Source organism: Aulonocara sp. 'chitande type north' Nkhata Bay, linkage group LG23 (assembly GCF_057382095.1).
Source record: "Aulonocara sp. 'chitande type north' Nkhata Bay isolate Kocher_YH1m ecotype deep benthic linkage group LG23, A_spYH_male_GT1.1, whole genome shotgun sequence".
NCBI classification, from domain to species: domain Eukaryota; kingdom Metazoa; phylum Chordata; class Actinopteri; order Cichliformes; family Cichlidae; genus Aulonocara; species Aulonocara sp. 'chitande type north' Nkhata Bay.
In genome coordinates, this window is record NC_141365.1 from 13,409,381 (window position 1) to 13,430,614 (window position 21,234).

The 21,234-nt window shown below is 44.8% G+C and overlaps 1 protein-coding gene across 1 annotated transcript; it reads right to left on the reverse strand.

Moving 5' to 3' along the window:
• Positions 1-756: 756 nt before the first annotated feature.
• Positions 757-20,345, reverse strand: onecut3a (one cut homeobox 3a). The gene is made up of 2 exons (XM_086283423.1): positions 19,039-20,345; positions 757-5,703 (listed from the first exon to the last, which is right to left on the reverse strand). The coding sequence occupies exons 1-2, from the start codon at positions 20,075-20,077 to the stop codon at positions 5,411-5,413; spliced, it is 1,332 nt and encodes a 443-aa protein (XP_086139549.1). The 5' UTR covers positions 20,078-20,345; the 3' UTR covers positions 757-5,410.
• Positions 20,346-21,234: the final 889 nt, after the last annotated feature.

The window sequence follows — 21,234 nt, forward strand, 5'->3', positions numbered from 1 at the left end:
ACAAAGACACTTGGTTCTGATTGATTAACAGGTAACAGAAGAGGGAGAGCACAGTGTGACTGGGGGTGTCTACATCAGTCCCACCGGCAACCTATTCAATCCCACAGAGAAATGACACGAATATGCTGTTTGACAGTAGATGCGGACGACACTTCAGGCGGGATGATCGGTTGCCACATGGTACTGCGGTTGGTCGGTCAGTAAGAAATGGTTTCAGATTTTTGCATGACAAATATTGCAACCCATAGCAAAGGAACAGAAAATAGAAATAGTCTTCCACATAGGTAGAAATGAACACATATACATTGTACACAGACCGAAGGAAAGCATGTAGACAGACGTACAGGTATCGGAAGGCCGCTCAGGTCTGAGTGTGTCCCTGTGATTAACTCCAAGTAAACAGCCTGTCTTTGGAAAAGCAAGACACACGTTTCAGGACCCGAGTGAGGACCGCAAGCTGAGGAATGAAGATTGAATGCGATTGATTGGGAGGAGAGGAGTTTGACCTCCCCCAGCACACACTGCCCCCTACTGTTTGGATTTATATACATCAAAGAAACATTGGGGAAAGGGGAAGGGTTGCAACAACACATGCACACAACCAGTGAATCCAACAGTGACAGAAATTCTAAAACAAAGACCCCTCCAACGCCTAAAACCCAAATCCTCCCACCCTGTTTTGTTTATTTTTGATAACCAAACTATTACCCCCACCCTTCTCCCCCCACACCCAAGTCTTTCCATCCTCCTCCTCTCCCCACAAAATCACAGGTCATTCCTGTTGGTTTCTATACAGTTATACAATATCCATGCACAAAAGAAAAAAAAGTGCACCTTCTTTTCAACAGGAGGTGCTGGTCTTTAATATTCTAAGAACATCAGGAGCACTTGAACACACCCAGGAACCTTCAGAAGTAACTGTGAAACTGTTTTTTTTTCTTTTTGTTTTTTCAGAGAAAAGACAACTGAAAGGCAGAAGAAAGCTAACAATGGATATAAGGTTATTCCTCCTTTGGTTTAACATCAAATTTTTGGTTTATAATTCAACCCAAATCACATTTTTGTCATTTCTTTCTCTCTTTCTTTCTTTCTTTTTTTTTGTTGTTTCTTTGAATGTAGGCGTCTGTGAGAGAGCTTTGAACTAAACATCTGAAGCGAGCAGCTCTCGCTCGTCTCCCTCTATTCTCGCCTTCTCTTCTGTCTCTTCTTTTTCTCGCGTGACCCTCCACAGAAACATTCACAATGTCTTTTCCTTTATGAAAACAGTAAGTACATGCCGTAGCAAAAAACAAACGAGAGAACGTACGAGAAAAATAAGCAAACGAATAAAAGGAATTTAACAGTATAAAGCTTCAAGTCACAAGTTCCAAAACTAACTATCATAGTATCATACTTTCATAATCATTGTTATCATTAGCAGTATTATTTTCAGTTTAAATTACATAAAGTTTACATGAAAGGTTTTTGAGGTATTTCAGAATTAATTGTCAACACACGCCTACCAAGTCCTAGCACTAGCCAGGGGGAAAGTTGACTGGACAGACAAGGTGGAGGGAGGGAGGAGAGAGTGTGTGTCTATAAACTGTCAGCGAGTCTTCCACACTTTTCCAGTGCAGCCTCTGTGCTTGCACGCAGTGGGGAGAAAGAAAGCCATTTGGCATTTAAGATTTTATAACAACAGCCCTCTGGGTGCTTACAGCCGCCGCCTCTTTACCCTTCTCTTTCTCTGTTACACAAAAATATCTCTGATGTGAGGAAGGTAAAGCGGCCGAGAGCGTAAGCAGGCCGGGCGGAAAGCAAAAGAGAAACACGAAGGCTGAGAGCTAGCAGAAGATCGACGATACGGCAACGAAGACTCCGACAGATTAAGGAGTAACATATAATTTTGTTTCAAATAAATAGCGTATAGAAAATGTTTTATAGACTTTCTACATGATAAAGTGCTTGTATTCTAGTGTATCAAGATGGAAAGTCAATATGGGAGAAAATGCTGACACAGCCCCCACTCTGTGTCCCTCTCTTTGGCCCCCCTTTCTGTCCATCCAATTATGGGTGCATTGTCTGTGTGAGCACACGCTTGTAAGTGGGTATGCCGCTATATGCATGCATCTGTGTGTGTGTGTTGGTGTGTGGGTGTGTGTCCAGTGCAGTCCCACCCGTGGTTGAAGGGAAAAGGCACTCAACTCTGTCTGCAAGGCAGCCACCTCCTCCTATGTGGCACAATGCAGTCTGACTGCGCTGTTAGTAGGAACATGTGTGTGTGTGTGTGCGTGTGTGCATAATATCATAAGTGTGTTTGTAACAGTTTGGGGCAAAGAGGGGGGGCTCTCGTTTTTTTGGTTTGTGTCCCCCTAGGCAGTTTGTGACTGGTAGGCTGCAGTATCTTTGGTATTAGTGGCGGTTTCACAAACCACTCAGCTTAGTGAGGTAGCCACATTGGTTCTCACTACTACAAACGTCATTTTGTCAGTGTCATTCCTAAAGCTGAATCTAGCTATTTATCTATGCTCACTGAACTGTATACCACAAGTCAATTTAAGCTCATCATCCTTTGGCGACGTTAACTCACTGCTTACAGCAACGTGAAGTTAGTCAGTACCTCCTGATCAGCTCCTCTACAATGACCACCTCTTATCTAATCTGCACTGCTAATCTGACTACATTGTTGGAAATGCTACAGTTGCATCTTAAGACCACACAGATAACTACGGAGTCCCAAGCGTAAACGCCCCGCGCCACCACCACCCCACCCTCCAATAAAACATAGCGAGTCAGCCAGGACATTTGGAGGTCATGTTTTGTCCCTCTTAATTTTACCCCATCCTCAGGGCTCAGCTTTAAAGGGGCGGGGGGGCTGAGAGTACCACAGTTCCGACACGAAATGCCAAAGGAGAGAAAGTGTCTGTCATTTATTCTTCTCTTCAGCAGCTCCCTGTTTCTCTTGTCTTTTCTCTTTCTTGTGGTAAATGTCCTGCAGGTCTATATTCACACAGAATGCAAAAAAGAAAAAGAAACAAAACCACGTCCTTCGTTGGCCTCAGTCCTTGCATCCTTCTTTTTTCCCTTTTAAAAAGTCCTTCCTTTTTTTGTTTCTGATTTATCAACAAGGTGCCATACTTATGCACAACAGAGCACAATAGTAACAAGAAATAGAAACTTTGTGTCTATGGTACTAATTAAATACCCGCATCAATATAGAGAGGAAGGGGGCGAGGGGTTGGAGGGGGAAATGGGGTTAGAGGGACAGAGGAGGTAGAGAACCAAAGATAGAATGAGAGATTTTCTTCTGCTTCAAAATGTGTCCAGTTATGCGTTGGAAACATTTTGTGTTGCACTGTATGTTTGGTGTCTTTCTCATTTGAGGTTTGGTTATTGTTTGCCTTTAAAATCAGATTCTTGTTTTTTTCTTTTCTTTTACTAAAAAAGTATAATTTCATTCAGTTAAAAGCTGATTGTTGGGCACTATGGCACACACCGCCCATCATCTGCAGGGCGCACTGTAACCGTGTGTTAACCATCGCACCGTTTTCTCTGACTCGCATTAAGGCAGTAAGCATTGGCACTAATTGTTGTAGCATTTTAACAGCTGAGTGTGGTGTTTAGCTTTGGGCTAGCTACTGATAACCCTTGTGTGGGAATAACCAGGTTTGACAGAAATCACATCTGTTGAATTTTTTTTTTCTGCAAGCAGATGAAATGAATGAATGGAAAATCAATGATTTCATAAAACCTCTGAAAACTAATCTAAATGAAACCTCCACTGCACCACTGATGTGTCTTACTTAGGATGCCTTTCTGTTACATTTTACTCTGTTGTACTTTCCCCTTCCTCTCTTTGTGTAATTTTCTTGTATTCCGTTTGGATTGCCCAAATAAATCCCTGCCTTTGCAAAATCCCTGCATTTTCAGCATTCAGGCTAACCATCCCCCTCCTCCGGCTTCACCAGTGCTGGTTGGATGAGGAACAACAATAGGATAATGGTTAGCTATTGATCTGCCTTCAAAGAGCTGCGAGGCCTGAATGTGTTGTGCCATGACTTCTCCTCAGCATCTAGTGGCTCTTCCCTCCCTCTTCTCCACTCTGAACCCCCCTTGCTCTGCTGGATGCCGGTCTCTGCTTTCAACAGCAGGGGGCACTGTTGCTCTGCCAGCGCAGGCAAGGCTGACGAGGTGTGCTTGCTGCTGATGCTGCTAATGCTGCTGCTGCTGCTGCTGTAGTGAGGCCTTTGTGTCCCCATTTCCACTGGGTCTCATGTGCTCCTCTTACATTCTGCTTTTCCTATGCAGCTGTAATGTAGTTGGCTGGATGCCCGAGCGTGTTGTTGTCATCGTTCGGTTCTCAGTTATTGATTAGAGGAAAAGCTCCCAGCAGAACAAAGAGCATGTCCAGACATCTCACCCGCCTCTCCTGTTGGTCAGAGAAACGCAGACTCTGGGCTCAGGCTAAGAGTAACAACGACACGTCTCCCTGCAGGCCTCCCAACATCTGTGCAAAAAATATACGAGACCTGGGCCTGGAAGACCTGAGTATCTACTGGCGAGTGTCTTGAGTTTCACCTTCATGAGGGGGTCAAGGCCTCGCTCCCTCTCTGTCTGCATCGATTCATTTTTCAATTCATTAGTTTGCCGTATGATCAGGCCGAGCTGCTCTCTGAAATGGCTGGCCATCAGGGAATACCTTTGGCTGAGGAATGAAGGAGACTGCGGGAGGAGGAGGAGGAGGGGGGAGGTAGAGGCAGAGAACTGGAAAGCCTTGTTGTTTTTTTCATGGGCTGCGTTGTTTTCTTCATGACGGCCTTGTGTGTGTGCAGGATGGGGCTCTGATAATAAGGCTATGTGCTGTTCTGTTTTCAGATTTATTGCCGTTCTTTTGCCCTTGTTGCTTCCGTGTGCCGCTGTGTGTGTGTGTGTGTGTGAGTGTGTGTGTGTGGGGGGGGGGGGACAGCGAGGAGGCAGACACAAAGGAGGTGAGTTGAGAGGAAAAAGCAGAATCAGTGGCTACTTGGGTGGTGAAGGAGGAGGCCTGCATCATGTAGATACCGCCCAACAGAAACGTCAAATCTTTGGTGTCGCTTTGCTTTGTCAGATGCCATAAAAATTATTTTCTCTCAAAAAAAAAGGGAAAAAAAAGACAAAATCAATGATTGTCCTTGTGTGTGAGAAATGCAGAGTGGACCTGACTTCACACTTCACCTTTTTAGATTATGCTTGTTTCAGGTGAGAGCTTGAAATTTTAACTGATGTAAAAGATGATTGCATGGCACAAAGGATTTTTATATCGTGTAGAGGACACCTTCAGGCGCTCCGGGCCTGGCAGGGCTGTTACAGACAGGCTTCGCAGGGAATTTCCAGCGTCGCCTGTTGTTCCGGCCTGGTCCCTCGGCCCGCCGAAGGCCCTCTCCTGCTTCTCTCAGGCCTTGGAGAAGGTGGTGGCAGAGGTGCCTGGCTGCCCGGGGCTGGTACCGTGGTCATCGTGCCAGCGGTCCACACAGCGGCGGCGAGCATTCATGAAGAAGTTGCTGACGGTGCTGAGCTCCAAGCCGAGCTGCTGGGAGATGGTGATCTGCATTTCCTTGGATGGACGCTTGTTCTCCTTGAAGATGGCGATGAGTGTGCGGCGCTGCAGGTCAGTGAAGACTAGACGCTGTTTCTTGGGCGCCGTGTTGCGGTCCTTGTGTTGCTCCTGTTCTTTGCGCTTGCAGGCTTGGTGTGGATTGTACAGGTGGGAGGGATGGGAATGAGAGTGGGAGGCAAAGAGGAGAAAGAAAACACAACGCAAGGTAAATATACAAAAGTGATCATTTTCATGAAGTGAGAGCTGGAGGTGGAGGGAAGTAAAGTGCGTAAACTATAATTACCCTGTACTTAAACACATAAAACTGGTTCATACACCAGTGGAGATGCTATGGCTCCATCTCTATTGCCATATTAAAGTTGATTTAAAGCTAATCCATGCCTCCTGCCCAGTGGGACTATTCCTTCCATCCTGCAGAGTGCAGACAGGGACCCAGCCTGCGGTGAGAGAGAGAGAGATTGGGGGGGTGGGGGGCGCACTGGCTGTTGCCTGCTAGCTGGAGACACTGCTGTTTGATTCAATATTAATGTAGTTTGAGTCGCAATGGGGGACTGAGTGACTGTTGCACAAAAGTAAGCATTTTGTGTTTGAGTGTGCGTGTGTGGAAATGAAAGATAAAGGAGGGGCAAATGCAGGGAAAGAATAGGTTGGAGAGAGAAAAACAGAAAAGAAGCAGGAGTAAGACAAAGCGTGTGTGTGTGTGTGTATGTGTTTGTGTGTGTGTGTGTGTGTGCGTGCATGCGCGAGTGGGTGCAAGAACTAAAGAGAGTAGCTGAGATGAAGAGGGAGGGGTTGCGAGTGAAGGAGAAAGCGAGATATTGACCGACTTTGCTGTAGGAATTGGGGGGTTCTCTGTAGGGACTGAGGTCAGAATCCCCCCCCCCAGCAGGTCTACAGTCTGCTACTTCAAACAGAGCCCACTGGAGCCCACTCTATTGAGCTCTGAGAGGGTATTTATAACCCCCCCCCCCCCCCCCCCCCCCCCCCGCACACCCCCACCCCTCCCAAACACAAACACTGGAGAGGTGCTTGCACTGGCTGCTATGAGCCCCTTCCCATACACAGAGCAATTTTCAAAAGAAAACACGCTGAGTGTACTCTTCTACGTTTGGGAGGGTGTCCGAGGGGGTGATGGGGTTGCGTGCTGCAAACGCAGAAATTAATAGTTAATGGGATGTAGGTAAGTGTGTTGTAAGTATTTGTAGGACACGGGTGGAAAGCAGCAGACAGGTGGAAGGTAAAAGGGAGAAATGGCGCCCAGAGATGGTGTAGGAGGAGTGTGTGTATGTGTGTGTGAGGTTAAGGCACCACCTCTGCAGCCACATGTTCCCCTGCTGACTGAGGATCGAATCCTGCCAGAACGCACTGTGTGTCCCTCTCAGCTTCCCTACTGTCTCAATAAAACGGGAGCAAATTGGAGAGAGAAAGCGAGCGGGAAAGATGCCATCCCTATGGGGTCTCCACCTGCTGCTGCTGGTATTGTCTGATACTTTCATACTCGCCTTCAGTAATGTCTCACTCTCACGCTGTGTGTGTGTGTGTGTGTGTCTTGATGCATTTAAGGACAGATTTCTTTTTTTATATTCTCCTTGTGTGTGTGTGTGTGTGTGTGTGTGTGTGTGTGTGTGTGTGTGTGTGTGTGTGTGTGTGTGAGGAGGCTGTGATTATGCTGAAGTGGCTGGAGCCAAGCAGTGGCGCTGTGTGTCTAATTACAGTGGAGCAGAGCCCATTGATCAGCCATTGCAGTCCAATCTGTTTACTACAGATGTCTAACCTGCACACTTGCGCATCCATCATATTCATATTTCACATCAACACTGCTGCTATATATATCAGGCAAACATGCTAATATGCCACATACAAATTTGTCCATGCTTGTACGAACAGCGAGCGTATCATCATGTATAATACTTTGATTTATTAAAGGTTTAAGAGTAGTAATGATGGTGAGAAAAGGGAGGAGGAGGATGCCATTTCTTTAGTGTCTGAAATGATTCACAATAAGAAAAAAGTAGGACACTAAAGAATCAGAAAGACTACAACGAGAAAGCATATTCTTACTACATCATCATGTATTTATTGTATTTCTCTTTCTTGAAGATACTCTAAAAATGCCAAAGTAAATCCCACCTGGTAGTTCCAGGGATAAATATTGACAGGCTAGCTTATATCCCGGATTTCTTTGTCTCCTAAACCGATAAAAGTTCATATTTAAGATGTTTTCTTTTTCCCAATAAATGGAGCTGCTTACTTCATTCTAATGTATATGAACAGTTCATCATTTGTGTCTTCCTTTATAAAGAAACTCTGCTGAGAATTACTCTTTCAGTCACGTCAGAGTTTGAACATCAAGGTTCCAGTGATAAAGCTTAAGTGCTCAAACATTTCCAGGTGTGATGAAATCTCTATTTATTCTATACTCGACAACTTGTACTGGATCATCACGGCCATCGGGGAGAAGCGTACAGCCCATCAGAGACATGCCAGACAGTATGGATTAAACGTGTGTGCAAGAGGATTCGTTTCCCAGCAGGACAATGAGCCTAACATGTATCTAAGCTCCACCGGGCTTTTTTGAAGTCCGAGGAGGAGCAGCAGAGCAGTGCTGACATGTGTGACATGTCTGCTCCTATTCGAAACACAGAACCTCTGGAATGGTCGTGAAGAGTGCTGAGTTAATCATTTTTTCTTATAAAAGCTAAAAAATACTAAATAACATTCAGCTTCATTTAAAATAGTTTTTTCAAGCTGGATTTTTAAATACGCTTCCCAAGATACCTGTGTTTATTAATGTAGCTCCTCGTTACACATGAGCATGGACTGCATCTCATACAAGAGTATTTTTGTTATGGGTTTTGCTGATTTTGGTACAGCTTCTTCCATTTTTATCAATATAGACTGATTACTGTCTTTAGGTTAATAATAATAATAATAATGATGATGATATTTAATATATATTACAACACTCAGTTCTCCATTCATCTTATGCAGCTTCCAGCTGGTATGAGCAGCTTTACTTCCTCCTGTCTAACTTTTTTCTTCCTGTGTGGTTTGTCCAGACACACACACACAACCTCACACCAAAAATAGGACCCCTGTAAAAATCCCATCCAGCCAAATACAACAGCTTTAATGTTTTAAACGCTTTCAAAAATGTTTTCTCATTTATTTGTATTACGATTTATCAAACCGCATCATATCTCAAAGAGTTCCTAATGGTTAAATGTTCTCTCCAATGCCTAAAAGGTAAGAAACACACATCCAAACGTTTTCGCCGTGAGTGCACCTGTGCGTGGGGAAGATGCAGAGTCAGCAGGACGAGTGTTTCTCTCTTAATGTGCCTCCACAGCAAGCTGACACAGTCCCGGACTCTCTCCACATCTTCTCCACCGGATAGTCACGTTCTGCCACCTCATCGACCGCTTGCTTTGTTCCGTTTCTGTCGGTAGGTGTCGCTCTCGTCGTGGCCCGGCTGCACGGGGCGCCATAGCGCGCTGCCTTTGCTACAGGCGCTGGATTTAGTAATCGATATCGATCGATCGGTGAGGAAGGGGGCCCTGATTACTGAACCAAGCTCGGCGTAGAAAAGAAAAAAATCGATCATTGCAGCTTTTAGAGCTACAGTAGGCACCGAGCAGAGAGACGGACATAAACTCATGCACAAAGAGCAGCCGGACAGGAGCAGAAATCCTGATTTGGCGCTGGGTGTTTTCCGAGGTGCGCGTGATGCTGATAAAAAGAGAAATGAGATTTCTATTTCTCGCTTTGGAGCTGAGAGCAGGAGCTGACCTACTTTGGAAGAATCCCTCGAGCTCCTCGCTAACATAGAAAGATTGATTCTCACAGCCACGTTTGTCCCGCGTGCCGCTATTTTACGCAAGTACATCATATACAGGCTACACAGGTGTAATATCATTGACCATGAATATGCGCACGCAGTGGAAGTCCAGTTAATCCTCATGAATGTCAGCGAATGTCCCCGCAGACTGACCCGTGCCTCCAGACATATGGAATTCTTTAATAATGCCTTTATGCGCGGATGAAAACGGTATAAGTTAGACTCGTTTCTTTTCCACTGATGACATTAATATTCTTTGCTTCACGACAAACCAAGCGAGGTTAAGAGAAAGGCCCTGGGTGTCCAATATCGATCGATAGATTCGTGAATAATTCGTGTGTGAAATTCACTTCGTCCAATTAATTATGCCTCGGAGGGGGGAGTGGGCCTGGAGAGGAGATTCATGAAAGGGGCTGGAGACGTGAGAGCGCACCGGGCAGGAAGCGGAGTGATGATCCAGCTTTCTGTGCTGCTGAAACCCGAGCAGGAAAAGGAGTAAATTATCATCACCCGCTTCAGCTGTGATTTCTGCGCCCGGCTGAATACTCACAGCTGTCTTCACAAGGCCTCCTCGATCCCTGCAGATGTGAGCTCATCTGGAGCATTAATCATTTATCGATCATCGCTGCCCTTCCTGCTCATAATGAGAAAGTCAAACCGCCTAATATTGTGCCTGTATGAAACCACGATTACACATCTGCATAAAGAAACAGCCCTGCTTGTTTTCTAAACTTCTCTGGTTGGCCCTGTTTGTGATCCCTGGAAAGGAGACGAGGTCAACAGCGTATGCTGATTTAATTAATTTACCAATAAACATGTTTACGGGTTACGGTTGGGTGCCTTTATATGTATGCACACACACACACACACACACACACACACACACACACACACACACACACACACACACACACACACACATACAGTGCCTCCCCTTTATTGTTGGAATGCAGTGCTGTCCTCACTAATAATCTATGCAGGCTGCTTGTAGCTGTACTCTTCTTCACATGGAGCATGCGTGATTGGGCAGTTTGGCGTTAAAGCTTCGGCCTGTTTATTAAGTGACGTCTCTGCTGCTTTGCATGGGCTATTGCTCTAAAGATTGATAGCAGTGTGCATATATATCCACACGGCCCTCTCTGCAGACTGTGGCATTCGGTTGCAGGGAAGTGCCAAGCTCTCACTCTCTCTCTCTCTCTCTTTCTCTCTCGCCAGGCCAAAACACTTCCTGCTCAATACTCCTTAATGTAATGAGTGAGAATTGGTGTTAATATACTGATAAAGCGGCACAATTTGTTTGTTTGCCTTCTCCTGCGACTCAGCTGCGAGGCATTTCTGTTCTAGCCCTTCAATAACACTCAACCTGAACTCAGTTACACCTTCGCCCACATTCCACCTTCAAGTCCGCGAGACTCTCTGCTGCCTGAAACGTTTGAAGCTAGCCTTTACCTTTAGATTTGCTGTATTAGCTCTCACAACACTCTCATGCATGCACTGGAATTTGGATTTTCGTGTTAATTAGAGGATTTTTAAAAAATACATTTTTTAAAGATCCGTGTCAGCCTGAGATGCTCGAAAAGCTCTTTCGGTGCTGTTTTCATCCCAGCTCGCTATTAGTGAACCCAAGAAACTGCGCAGCGCTAAGAACATTCAATAATGAGCCGAGGCTGATGACTGTGATCATCACGCTTCTTATGAGGTTTTGGATAATTAAAAGCACTCAGCCATTTAAGCGCTGGACCGAGAGCACGGAGCTTAAATTTACCCCGCATTACTTTTTTTTTGTTTAATAGCAGCCCTGTTCTGCACGCGCCATTTATTGTTATGAGTGGGTCCATTGTTAGAGTGATAATCTTATCTGTGATTATCATCGATTTCAGTGATAATTGCTTGAGTTATGTGTGATAGCTGTAATCATGATTCTTTTTTTATTATTACTGTGAATGTACAGACAGGTGGCCATAGGGATGCTTTCCCACAAACAACAGGTGGGAGTTTATTTTTTTTCTTTAAAAAAAATAATATTTTTGGAGGTTTTTTGGTTAAATTTTGCTTTTACTGAATTCTGTTAAATTAACTTTCATATTTATGTTAAATCTTGTTAAGTAGTCGAAATGATAAACTATTTAATTTCTTTAATTTTTTTTATATAATTTCACCCCAGCAGCAAATTATTCTCATAAAACGAATCAGCATTTAATTAATTAAATAACCATGTAGTTTAATATTGAACCATCACGATCATTTACTGTAAATCAGATGTGGGGTGAAAATTATAAAAGAATATTTACCGACTTTGTTTTCTGTTCGAATCCCACACCATTGTTTTCAACTTTTAAATCTCGCGGGACTGGCAGGATCTGCGGACTTTAATTACCTTATTTTTATATTTGCACTCCTGAGTGGATGTGTGCACATTTGTGCGCCATTTGAGGGTTTCATATACTTGATTTCTCAGAAACAAAATATCTTCAAATGTCAGCTGGCCGCCGAGCTGTCACTTCTCTGCTAATTTTTTATTTGTCGCAGGAGAATCATCACACTGATCTGCAGTCGGATGATACTGTTTACTCTCCACGGGGACGCAGACAGGTTTTCAATATGCAGGATTTTCCAGATTCAGTTCAATACCGTCCTCACTCAATCATGCGAAGAGAGAGTCAACACAAATATTTCCAGCCCTTATTTCCCAGCCCGTTATTGCACCCATGTAATTGCATTTATCTGATTTATTCTCTCCAATGCAAGACAAAGGATATTAAAATGGAGAAAATATATTATATAATAAAATAAGGCGATGTGTCTTTATCTGTTACAAAATGCACATTTTGAATGTAATGTTTAATTTTATATTATGTAGTCCTTTTAACACTGATGTATCGCTTGAGTTTTACTTTAAAAAGTGTGTCAATTATGTTTAGGTTTTTATTTTTGTACAGTAAGATATAAAATATATTTTATTTAACTGGTTTTCTATTTTTGTGTGCAAAGTTTTTGATCAGCAAACAGCAGCGATTATTATTGAACGGTAGTTCAATAATAATACCAGTAGCAGTAATAAAATTTATAGTAATAATATTAATAAAAAAATAATAATGATGATAATAATAATTTTGTTTTGATACACAAGGATATTCTATAATAATCTCTCACACACGCCTCAAAGTCAGAAATCCTGAAAAACGGAAATGCAGCGTCAGCGCATTCACGTCCCTCACCAAAGCAACAAATTAACCAAATTATTAATTTTAGCTTAAACCCGAAGACAGTTCGTTATATTTAATAACATGTAACACAAAGGCTGCAAAGGCTGACATCGATTCATTCATCAATTGATTTCACAGTCGTTTTGTTCCTTTGTTGATCTGTGTGGGGTTGCCCAACCGGAGTTTCGGGTTGCATCTGTGGGTACGATAAGCGGTGTGTGTGTGTGTGTGTGTGTGTGTGTGTGTGTGTGTGTGTGTGTGTGTGTGTGTGTGTGTGTGTGTGTGTGTGTGTGTGTGTGTTGCGGTTTGGTTGTGATCGACCCTAGGAAGACTTAAGGCTCCGTACATACGAACCATCTGCAGGCTTCTTTCTTTCTTCCCAGATATGATTTTTACCTATTTTTTATTTTATTTTATTTTTATTTTTACATCCAAAACATTGTTTACAAACTGTTTTACAGTGTGAGCTAAATGTCAGTTAAATCATTTAATCTTCTTTTGTGTCTGTCAAATATTTTCCCCTTTGGCGAGAGAAACAAATTTACAAAAGATGGATTTTTGCGATTATTTCTTATTTGAGTTTTTCACTCAAATTCATAATCTGTCTTTCTACCTTATGGATCTCCTTTAATGCGATGCTATATTACTTTTTATTTTATTATTATTATTATTATTTAAAGTCTTACAATGATCAAATGGATATCCGCCCTTTTCGTCTTTAATTGCTCGGACAGTGTCCTTGCCTTCTGTTCTTATCCTGCGCATTAAACGAGCCATTATCGGGCCTTTAATAACCGATGGCCTGTCAGAGCGCCAGATAAGAGGGGAGTGTGCGGAATCGCTGCTGCTTCGACGCCGCTGGACACTGATTTATAACTAGCGGTGGTTTTGGTTACTCAAATCCCCAATCACCCCTAAAAAAGTAATCTGTTACTTATTTCCTGAAGTATCAGAGACATTTGGAAAATAGCACAGCGAATCACTGTCTGGAATAAATCAGGGCTGATGACGAACTTGAACAGATCACGATAAAATTAACAATTTGGAGCGAGTGAAAAGACGCCTGGCAGAAATGTCGGCACTGTGCACGAGCACAGGAGCTAGCAGAGCATGTGGTTTTTTTTCGGGGGCACCCCGGCGTTACATAACTCCGGTCAACATTTTAATTGCTCACCAGCTGCTCTTTGGAGTCCTCACTTACTGATGCTCTTATGCAAACCACCACAGCCTGCAGACAAAGGCCCGCGGTGTCATTATAAAAGGTGTTGTTATAATAACACCTGTTATAACGACATTATAACGGCGATATTGTCCGTTATCATGCCTCAGCTCCACTGACAATTAGCTCATTTCACATTTAAAATCCTTTTGTGCACCTATTGAACTCCAAAGCGCGTGCACGAACAGCGAGATTAAATTAGGATTGTCTTTGCTTTGGACCTTTTGTGTTTTTACTTGGAAGTAGGGGACGCGCGCGGTGCCATTAACCCTCTGATGCGAGCCGCGTGCATGCCGTTGACTCTGCCAGCAATTTGATTTAAAGGTCATTCTCTCCTATCGATCCGGTTTGGAGAGGGGGCGACTGAGCAGCGTAGGAATTGATCATCTAAAATAGAAGAGACGGTATTGGAGACTGTACGGAGCGCTGCTGCATTTATAATTGCTAACCACGCACCCCGTGTGAATTGGAACGTGCGCGCGCTGTGAGAGGAACGGGTGAAGACGTGGGAGAGACGACGCGGGCTCCGGCTTCAGTCAGGCTAATCTGATTTCTATTAAAATGACATTATTTTGAATAATAAGGTCGACGTGGTCAGAGCCGGCTATGCGGGACGGCCAGTGTGGGTGGGATGTGTGATGAGCAAAAAGAGGTTAAACGACTGTGAACTGTGAGTCGTCTCTCGCTGCTAATCCCACTATAGCACAGCCTTAAAGGGAAGCCAAACTCTCAGACTTTCACTTGACAGCTCCGTAAGATTCGTCCTGTTATGTGTTATGAAAGGTGAGCTGTTAATGGGAGGGAGGGTGTTGCATGGCGGAGATGGAGGGGGTTGCATGGCCGCATGGCGCAGCTCCAGAGATGGGAAGGAGATGCCGGGGAATGGAAATCGATACAGATTCAGGGCTCACCAGATCGGCCTTAACAATTGGCGCAGACGCACTCTGCATCCCGATCACACACATACTGGAGAGAAGAAATGGAGGAGGCGACAATTGCGAGGTGCTGGTGGTAAAACACTATCCTGTGGGAATTAACGTATATGGTTTTGCTTTGTGCTGTTTTGCAGTTCCAGCATGACTCCAGCAGTGCATTATTATGAGTCCTCATTTCACACTCGAACATCAGGATTCCTCTAAATGTGTTTGTTTAGGAGTCCAGCCAGCCTCTCCACACGAGGCTACAGATAATGTCATTTCATTTGGAGTGAGCTTCACTGAACTCGGGATTTAAACAAAATAGCCTCGAGGTATAACCTCAAGAAAATGACTGTTGCCCTCCCACCAGGGGATTGAAAAGGCGATGCTTGTACACGCGTGTCTCAGTACTTACAGCACATGATGCTGTGCTTAACGAACAACGAAGCTCTGAAACCACAGCTGCACTGTTTACTCCCCTATCTTCCCCTCATACATCAATTATTAACGTACCAATCGATTATTTCGCAGGCCAGCATCAAGCCATCTTTTCATGTAAAAAAAATGCTGTTTGAGATTATCCCTCATCAATCACTTCTTAATGTTTCTACCAGTGAAACCCGTTATACTAGATTTAAAAAAAAAAAACATCACACCTTTTAGGCATTTTTATTACGTCAGGATATTTCCGTGAAAATCCCAAAATAAAGATGACCTCCACTTTGTATCTGCAGCTGCTAAAAGAAGCTGGAGATGTGATTTAAATGGAAACCCCGATGGGCTCCGTGCTGGACTGGAAAGTAGGATGCGTGGTGGTGTGATTGACGCGATTGTGGATTGTAATATTGATCGTTGGGTGGAAGCTGTTGGATGAAATAATGGTGTTTAGAGGCCACAAGAACGGTATCAAGTATGTATTTGGAAAACTCCAGATCACCACCTTCGACTGTCCTCAAACCTGCGGTGGATATTTCAGCACTCTGGACAGCGCCAGAAACTGACCAGCAGGAAAACGCTTTGTGGACATAAACACAAAGCTTTAACCACCTTCTGTGTGCCACACACAAACCAACACACATCGATTTAATTTAAAGAAAAGCAACAATTTAATTAAAATATACAAAACACCCAGAATTCATCAGTTTGATATAAAAGCCCGAGTTTATCTCAAAATGATGAACCCCTAACCAAAATTAAGACCGTGCGTTGTAAGGAATGGAAATGGGCTGGGGATCTTAATAAATACATATATTTACCCAGGAAAATGAATGGATTAGTGCAGAGAGGAAAGGGCGCAGAGTGACGCTGATGGGGGGGATGGTGGTGGATGAGCTGGAGTATAGCTCCAGGATTAGGCCTGTGTAAACTGCATGTAGTCCATTGAAACATGAATAGAGGCCTCCCACCGTCATTCTCGACAATGTTTTTCCTCTGTGTCCTGTGGGTCTTGACCTCCACACCCTGGCACGTGCTCCGGCCATTTAGATGGAAATGAACCGCTTCTTTTTGACAGAGAGGGAGAGAGAGAAAGGGGGGACCCTGGCATGCCATGGCACATTATCACTGGTAAATGGAAGGAAACGAAGCGGGTATTCCTGGAAGGTAGGAATGTATTTTTTCTGATGATATTTTCCGTGTTGTCCAACATCTGTTGGAAAAACGTGAACATTACCCGGGTGCACGAACCCCCAAAGAACAAACAAGGGATTATACACCGCATAAACAAACAGAACATGATAACAGGAAAGAAAAATATGTGCAGGGGCGTTTTTTTAAACCAGCTGTCCCCTTTCCCAACCTTTTCCGGCTCCCGCCTTCCCCCCCTCCCTTCTGCTCCAGGGGAGAAACCAATGGGAGAGAGTGCTGAGGCGGGATAATTGATAGATGCACTGGCTATCCTTATCGATCAGGGCTGTATTGACTCGACCAAATACATTGAGATGGAGTGTGGAATTCAACACAGATGCAAAGACGAATTGTTTTCATCGTTAATGCGATCTTTAAATGCCCCCCAAACCTCACTCTGCCCGCGTCTCTCTTAAAGCTGCCCGCTTACACAACAGCCGTCTGCATAATATATGTTCAGAGTGTGGAAATGCCTTTTGTTTACGTGGCCAGTGTGTTACAGGTCTGCATATGAAGAACACGGTAAGTGGAGAAAGCATTAGGAGATGTTAAGCGTGAAGGACACACATCCCCCCTCCAAACGTGCCCACCTTTGCTCTGCTTTTCCTGTCGGCAGTGAATTGTCATGTGTGTGCGCGCGGACACTGGTATTTTCGCATTAGCTAAGCAGGGCAGCTGCATTGATTCGTGTGACTGTGATGAATTTGGAATAGTAATTTGAATTTATTGATTGATGTGGCCGAGCGAGTATGGCCCAGCCTCACTTTCAGCATCCAAACCCCCACCCGCCTCCCCCAACTCCCACTCCCAACCCACATGAAAGCCGAGGATAATTGTGATTTTAAATGCAATGAGTAAAATGTTGCTCCCTGCATTTACATACGAGTCATTTGTCATTTTAACCCACCTAGAGTGTCCTTGCTTCTGCTGTGGCAGCAGGTTGATGCACAGTGAAGGCTTAAGAATCAGCTTTTTCCAAAAAGAAGTATTTATTAATTGTGTGGTGGGAATTTCGAATAAACTTCATTTATTCATTTAATGTTGATAACATTTGCACTTTCTGGTAAACTAAAATGTGGTAAAACAGTGCAGCTCTTATTTTCGTTCACCACTGAGCACCTCTAGTCTGTCCTGGACCTGAGCACATTCAAATATGCGGCAGCCGTGTGCTGCACAGGACTGTGCCACTCCAGCACGCTAGTTGAATTGAGGGTTTTATCCTGGTGCCGGGTGTGGAAGATATAAAACCCCACTGCCCAATTAGCTTTAACAGCAGTGGCACTTAAAGAGACAATTGTGGAGTGTTTAAATCTTTATTTACCAGAACCCCACTAAATACGCAAAGGAACAATTTACATGCCATTAAGTGCTTTTCAATAGGGCATTGACTGGAACTAAAATATGCCACTATATCTGCTTAATTGAACTGTTCACTGAAATACGACGCAGAAGCGCTGATTGACGTTTGGAAGAGCAGCGCGTCTAAACAAGGCCTTTACAGAAACATCAATGATGGGGGACCTTTCACTCACATCTTTGTATTAACTCCACCGTAGAGCTTGTTTTCATTTATATCCTATTAATCAGGTTGCAAGTGTTAAAGACTTTAAAGTAGGCAGAGATTTGGGTTCAAATCACAGCCTTTAATGTGACAATCTTTGCGCGATAAAAATCGAAACGATGGATCAAAGTGGCGAACCATTCAGAAAACCGAAATGCTGAGGCAGAGAGGGTTTGTGCCACATTTAGTATTTGTCCTGTTAAGCTGAGATCTCATATAACTTCACAAACAGCAATAAACAATTTCTCAGCACAATGACTAAATAGGCCTTAAATCAAATTAGTAGACAGAGATCCCAGAGAGAAGAGGGGACAACACAGACCAGAGAAAGACGCATCTGTTTGTGTCTTACAGATCCAGATCGATCATTTATCACTGCGCTACTCTGAAAGGGGACGCCTGGACCTGGAATATTGATCCATAGGAGGTCATGCTCCCCAGGCTCTTTGGCCAGGCCTCAGACGATCCTTGTTTGTGACCACGCGCATATTTGACAAGGAGAGAGCCAAAGAATTAGATGAGGTTTGTTAAATAAATAAAACTGGGTGTTCGGGGCACAATGATATCAAAGTATAGCGTTTACCTTTCAAGTAAGATTTAATCAATTTCACTTCTCGCTCTGAGTTCCTTTGTTTCGCCTCTTTCTGCGTGCATGTGTGTGTGTGTGTGTGTGTGTGTGTGTGTGTGTGTGTGTGTGTGTGTGTGTGTGTGAGAGAGAGAGAGAGAGGGGGGGGGGGGGGGGAGAGTGAGACAGAGGAAGATGGATGCACGCATGCATACTGTACTCGTGCGTAAACGTGCGTAAAGCCAAAAGTGTCTGAGCAGACTCGGTTTGGTTTGGAGTCTGTCTGTTTATGACAGACAGCGCTTCTCTTTTGTTTATCACACAATGTATGTTTATATTACTGTGCATTGTAGCATCAATCAAAATATAGATCTCTCTAAACATTTAACACCTCAACTGTCATGATGAACTTTTACTCGATACAATCGACTAATAACTTCTACTAATGTCTATTTGAGCTGCTATTGACAGTCTCGCCACATTGACTTCTAATTGATCCCTCCACATCACTCAGGCTGTCTCCTCACTCACCTGCAAGCCTCAGCGCTGACATCCGCTGGAACTCGGGCTCCTGGAGCCACTTCCACATCCTCCTGAACGTCTCTCGGCCCGACTTGAGTTTACTCCAAGGTTTAGGATTCCGCAGCAGGTCAGACAGAGTTCCCTGGGACCGACACAAGATCCTCTGAGCAAAGATGGCCTGGGGGATGCTGTAGCGCTTGAGCTCTGCTGTTATTCGCTGTGCCACCTCCTTGGTGTTTATCTCTTCCACCTGCCCTGACCCAGCACCTTGCCCGCCTCCCACCACCGTCTGCCTGTCTCGGTCTGAGAGCATGGATCCGTTTGCCTGAGAGTGCGGATGGCTGTGATGGTGTATACCGTTCAAGGATGTCATTAGCCCGCCCCCGTGACCCCCGAGACCGCGGGCCAAGTGCTCTTCACCCCTGGACAGCATGGCTGCGTGAGACTCGAACCCCCCCGAGGAGAGCATCTTGTCGTTGGAGAGGTGAGCTCCGGGACCGTAGGCGCTGAGAGTCTGCTGGGAGCTGTGCAAAGACCCGAGCCCGTTGGACAGGGGTGACAAGGGCTGCCCCATCCCGGACATATCTTTGGGGTAGTGGCCATAGAGGTTACTCATAGAGGCGAGGCTTCGGTCGTCTCTCATCAGGGTGAAGCTGCCGCTGACATTCCCAGCTGCAAGTCTCTGGTGTGCTGGATGGTGGTGAGCATGCGGGTGTGGATGGTGAAATTTCTCCGAGACCGTGGATATGGGGGGCAGGTGCTGTAGCGGCGTCAGCGTTGTGTAGGTGCTGCTCAGGCTCATCCCGGAGTCGCACGACATGGTCATAGCCGGATGCAGGGGGCCAGACAAAGCGTGGTCTGGGCGATAGTCCCCCGCTCCCTCCAGTATCGAGGCCATGCTGGACACCATGGCTGACCGCCCGTGCGACACCAAGTTCCGATGCGACGCCGACGACTGGCGCGCGTGCGGGGAGTTCATTAAGTCGCTGGTTTGATGGGAGTGAGATACACCGTGCAGATTTCCGATGTTTTCCATTGTCAGCTCCATCGTTGAAAAGATCTTTATTTCCACCCCTCGCGCCACTCTCTCGCTCTCCCTCTCTCTCCCACTCCCTCTGTCGCTCTATCTCGCGCTCCTTTCCAATAAATTTGAAACGATTTCAAAGCCAAGCCATTGATTGGAGTTGCCTCTCCGCAGTCAATCCAGCATGGTTTTAAAGGATCGGGTCCCGGCCGCCAAACAAACCGCTGCTCGGTGCGTGAAGGTGTCTGCGCCTGCCTGGTTTCTCTCCGCTGAGCACCTTCTACTATACCCAAAGCGCTGCTCGGCTCGCTGTGTGTATATTGACGTGCCCGCGCTCCTGTTAAAATGAGACCGAGCCTGAGCCTGTGCGCAAGTGCGCGCCCCCGTGGCCTATCCTCGCACTCGCGAACCCTGTCTGGGGCCAATCTGACGTCACTGGCCCCCGTGTCAGGGCTCGCTCGCGTTGTAAAGCGTGGACCCTCAAATCCTCGAAAAGATTGCGTTAGACGCGTTAGATAAAAGACTGAATGCGCAACATTTACACTCAGATGGATAAGAAGGACCCGCTCCTTGTTTTGTCTGATAAAAGTGTTTCACAGGCGCCAGCAGCACATGTGATAGCTGTGTTGGAGGTTAAACATGTCACAACAGATCACGAGGGCAGGTAAAAAAAGCACATCTGGAAGTGCAAGTCATGCCTAACAGTCTTGGTTTTTCCAACTGTAAATTAAGCATGCGCTATTTAGTGCTACATATTCAAAGGATTGTGTTTATATAGACAATAAAATATTTAACAGTGCAATAAAACGTGTGAATTACAGCCTTAAGACCCGTGTCTGACCTTTGACACTTACTTTACAGCCACTTTCCTAAAGCACACATCTGAAATTTTTGCTTATACTTATAACTTTTTTAAAGAAAAGTTTTGGGGGGTTTTTTCCTCTAGCAAATGTTTCTGAATAAATTTGTCGAGCTTTATTTCATCATTGCCTCCAGGCTTTGACCCCTTTCGCTTCTTTGCTCCACGAATTCAGGCCACGAAAATCAAACTCTCTCACACAAATTCCTACATGATATCCCTTCAAAACTTCTGCGTAAAACTTGCTTGGTGCTCGCTGGTGTCAATCCAGTTCAGCAATCTATCAATATCAGCGTATGTATGGATCAGGGGATCCATCGAT